The sequence below is a fragment of the Ctenocephalides felis genome, unplaced genomic scaffold (assembly GCF_003426905.1).
Source record: "Ctenocephalides felis isolate EL2017-DRISC unplaced genomic scaffold, ASM342690v1 CF-g0.4_SCAFFOLD_01886, whole genome shotgun sequence".
Taxonomy (NCBI): Eukaryota; Metazoa; Arthropoda; class Insecta; order Siphonaptera; family Pulicidae; genus Ctenocephalides; species Ctenocephalides felis.
Window position 1 is genome coordinate 19,005,968 of NW_020538040.1, and position 4,920 is coordinate 19,010,887.

Below are 4,920 nucleotides of genomic sequence, written 5' to 3' on the forward strand. Positions count from 1 at the left end.
CAAAGTTCATTTAAAATGGATATTGAATATTCTTTAAGAAAAAAGTCAAAATTTAGTAATAAAAATAATTCATATTGCTAATTTGATGTGCAAGTGTACACATGTACACAATGAAATACATACAATAAAATACACAATTTTAACCACACTTTTAGCCTTTACGTTTGGATCAAACTTAACCAAAAACTACTTGAAAATAATATGTACATTCAAAATTACTAGAAAGTTGTATAATTCAATATAAAAGAAGATTTATTCTCATTCTTTCTAAATTTCAATTTTTTTGAGAAGTTACCAATAACATTTTCTAGCCGGCATTACAAGAGACCGTTTACACATTGATTAAAAGTTAAACTGGAGATCTCTGATCGACAACCAAAAATAAGCAAATAAAAATAAAGATTCAAGATTTATATTGAGTGATCAGAAAAAACCATGCTCTTGCTCGATAATGAAGTTATCGAAGAACTCTCTTACAATCTTAGAACTCCAATAGAAAAATCTCATAATGCATAGAAATTTTATACATACTCTACCGAAACCTCAGATGTTTGCCTTCATCTTTAACTTATGATTCAAAACTTCAAATCAATGTCCAATTACATCATACAACGAAAAATTGTCCTTACACAAAAATGCACTATCCGAAAGTTCATGAAAAAAAAACTCGAAAAAAAAAAATCATTATATAATTAAATACAAAAATAAATAGTCAGATAATAAAATAATGGGCGCGGGCTTAGATATCGTGTTATTATAGATCAACAATGCTTTATAATAATAGAAACTCAATATAGAAAAATACCCTTTTAACGCAGAATTTGTGCAGCGCTATTTTGGGTTAATTATTAATTCGCCCCGAAAATGTTTCAAAATATGGATAAAATCATAGAATTAGGCGACACAAATAAGTTTGCATAAGAATGAACAAATTAATGGACCGATTCTGCCGCATAACAGACAAATGTTATGGCAAGGCTATGTTATGCAGAACTTTCCATGTTGACAAAAGCCATGTGATTGCTGTGCAGTCAGGCGTTTTTCCCAGGTTGTCAGATAAAAAACTTAACCTATAAACCGTACGAATATCTAAAGAGCAATCTTTTTACAGGGCCTTTCTGTCCCAGCACTATAACACACAAGTGACGTTGCAGTTTATGTATAAAACTGCCTGAATTCATAGCAAATACATGACATTTGGACAAGATTTAGTATGATTCAAGAAGTTGGAGCGTAACATGCCCTTGCCATAACATTGGTCTCTTGTGCGGCAAAATCGGGCCATTGAATTTACACATTAATATTCACTAGCACCGTTCCTTTTTGATCATTGCTTTTATCTCGAACTAGCGAAATACTTATTTGAAAACAATATTGTTGATCAATCAGTTAAATATAAAATCTATATGACAATATTCTGACATGAATGAAACAAAAATATATTATTGCTACCATAGTAGCCTTGATAGGTAGATTTGATCCAAGTAACCGACTATGCAAACAAGAGACAACTAATAATTCTAAACCCATATCAAAATTTCTCAGTCCGTTGCCATCAATTATAATTTTTCAAAATTTCTCCGTAACATGATTTTTAATTAGTTCTTTTTTAAATTCATTAAATTTTATACACCACTTCAACATGAACATGTACTGGGCGCACCCAATGATGCAAAAGATATTTTTTACCATCAAAATGCTAGAAGAGCCAAAAGGTAAAATCAGTTAACATTAAAATATGTAACGATTAACATTATTTCATAATATTGAGTGAAATTGTAGGAGCCCTATGCAAAGATTTAGCAAAGATAATCGTATCTGAAAACAAAGCAAAGAACAATGGTGCAGTCTTGGGTCGTCTAAAAAAGACGATACGCAAAGGTGTCGAATTGGGATACCTCAAACGTACGCGTAAGTAATAAATTTTTGAATAATGTGATTCTTAATTAACTTCCCGAAGGAGAAGTTTATGTTTTCATCGTCAATTTTTCGTGTACGTTTTAGCCCGCAATTCTGAATCGATTTTGAAAATTCAAAAACCGTTCGAAAGATATTGGTTGGGAATCATGCTAATTGGTTTTTGGTAGATATCGGCCGGGCCGTTTTCTTGTAATAAGGTGTTAAAAAAATTTTTATTATTATTTTTTTGACGGTAGATACCATAGTCTTCTAGATCATACTAAAATATTACGGCCCTACGACAACTCGTTTAGCTTTAAAAATTCGTCAAAGTTTGCAAAAATTAGTATAGTCTTTTTGGCATTTGTCAAAATTAGAACTTTCATCGACGTTTGCTCAAAAACGCCTGAACCGATTTCAGAAATTTAAAAACTATTTGATGTATCTCGATGAGGATTATCGTTTCTCAGTTTTGTGCAACGACCGGCCGACCCGTTTCTTTGTAATTTGGAAAAAAATGTTAACTTTTCGTCTACATTTAAGCTCATACTACCGAATCGATTTTAAAAAGTCAAAAACTGTTCGAAAGATATTAGTTGGGAATGATACTGATTAGTTTTAGGTGAAAATCTACCGAGCCATTTTCTTGTAATCAGTGGTGTTGTCGAGCCGGAACGCGCCGGAACATAGTTCCGGCAAAAAAAAAATTTAAAAAATCGCTACATACAGAAAATATTTAATAAGTGAATTTTGTAAATTTTAATTCAATTAATTTTTATTAAATGTTCCTATTATTGTAATAAACATACATATATGTGCACAAAATAGGTTTTGTAATGATATTTGTTTCTTTCCTTTTCGAACGGAACCGGAACAAACATGAAAATCGGTTTTTGAACCGGTTTGTGAACCGTTTTTTTTAATTTTAGCGTTCCGGCAAAAAAAATATTAGCAACACCACTGCTTGTAATTAACTGTTGAAAAAAAAAATTAAACCGATTTTTATGGAATTTTTTTGGCGATATATATCATGGTCTTATAGAACTTACTGAAATATTACGGCCTTACGACAAGTAGTTTAATTTTAAAAATTCATCAAAGTTTGAGAAAATGAGTAGTTTTTTTGACATTTGTTAAAACTAAAATTAGACGATTTACTTGGTATAACGATGGAGTACTTGGTCTTAATGAACATACTAAACAATTAAAGTCCTACAAAAAACTGGATCAATTATAAAAATTATTGATTATTGAAAATTTGCTTTTAGAAAATACTCCGAGTCAAAGTGTTCGTTCGTTTTCAATTGTGTGTAATAAATCCACTCGGAATACTTTTAATGACTCATACATTTATTTATTTTTTATTGATTAAGTCGATTATTTAAATATATCGTGAAGTTCATGTAACTAGCCTCAAGGCAAAATACCAAACCAACTAGTTTTAATATTATTTTGGTAATCATACATTTGTAGAGTGTACGTTATTTGTTTTACCTTTTGTGTACCTCCAATTTGATTTTTTATAAATATTCTGCCATGAAAACTGAAATATTTTAGTAAATTTAGTAAAATTTTTACGTCCAATATTGCACATATTTCAGAAGGCAATCGAATTTCATTATGTGACGAGTTCCAAAAATACTACTTTTTGGAACCAGAGATGGTGCTGGCGGGCAGAGCGAGGCGCGCCCAAAAAAACATTAAAAGGCGAAAGTCACGGAGGAGTCCAAAACGAAGGCCAAAGCGCGGATCGAAGGCACCAAAACGCAGGCCAAAGCGCCGGTCAAAATCATCACAACGTAAAGGGAGAGGGCGCAGGCGTGGACGTTTATCCCGACGGGCCGGATCAATCCCATCTAAAAAATACCACCACTTAACTGCCGACATATCGACAAAGTCTCGGTCTACATCATCAACAACCTCTACAACATCATCAAGAACACACTCGAAAACACCTTTGAGAACACCATCGGGTACTTGTGCATACACCCCATCCTGGACACCATTGCTACGCCCAAGCCAAAATGCATTTATTAAACTTTTTGAAAGGCAGAAATACAACGTAGACGCTGAAAAAAGTTCTTCGCCTAGCCTCAAATCTTTTTTCTAATTTTCCTAAAAAATATCTGCAGTAAAATAAAGTTTTTTGTATTTAGTTTTTTAAATTACGTACGCATGTGTTGAATTCGTATAATTTTTAAATTGCCATTAGATTGACTCGAGAACACTAAATTTATAAGCTGTCGTGTATAAAACTGTTGACAAGCACTAATATGATTTTCAAACAACACATGATGTGAGAATAAGAAATTGTTAATAAAACTCTGGTCACTTAAGTGATAAAATTAACCATGACTTTTTTTCAAATTAGTAGTAAATGATGAGTAAATTTCACCTATGACATGAATATTTCGTATACATCGAGAATGTTTGAAATCGATAATATGTGTCTATGTACTGCAAACCACTTTTGAAGAATTTTGGAATCTTGAATTCTATTAATTCATAAAAAATTTCGATATTATCAAACTACATAACAGAGCACTTTACAAAATCAATCCAATGTAGTTAATTTAATAGTTTAATAAAGTTTGAAAACACGTAATGAAACTAATTAAATGGAAATGGCATAATTGTGGAAGTTAGTATAAACTTTCTTCATTATTGTGTAAAATATCAAATCGGTACTATCTGGTACTTAAAATCGATGCTGATGTTATTTAGAATCGTTTAAGGTAAATGCTCAAAGCAAAACCTAAAAACATATAAGTATCAGTTAGATTTTTTCATATTATTGCCTAAAACATTTTTAAAAAGATAAAAAATTGGAGGAAGAATGGCGCCTAGTACTCTTAATCTCAGATCAACTTTCTTTTAAGTATGAGTTACTAAAAATATGATTTTTTGAATAACACCTAAAATAAAATAGTGATCTCTTAAAGTATCTAAGAAGCTTGATCAAATTATTATTAAAATATACAGAATATACTTATTATATTATAAAAAAATTATTAACTGTGA

General features: G+C 31.0%; 1 protein-coding gene across 1 annotated transcript; it reads left to right on the forward strand.

Annotated features, from left to right (window-relative positions):
• The first annotated feature begins 1,696 nt into the window (after window positions 1-1,696).
• LOC113374717 lies at window positions 1,697-4,009 on the forward strand. Its single transcript, XM_026614689.1, has 3 exons — window positions 1,697-1,715; window positions 1,783-1,911; window positions 3,501-4,009. Exons 1-3 carry the CDS (start codon window positions 1,697-1,699, stop codon window positions 4,007-4,009), a joined length of 657 nt encoding a protein of 218 aa, XP_026470474.1.
• Window positions 4,010-4,920: the final 911 nt, after the last annotated feature.

Excerpts from the sequence above, each read along its gene's own strand:
- LOC113374717 (XM_026614689.1), top strand. Across the intron at positions 1,912-3,500 it reads GGGATACCTCAAACGTACGC|AAGGCAATCGAATTTCATTA; the intron begins GTAAGTAATAAA and ends CACATATTTCAG.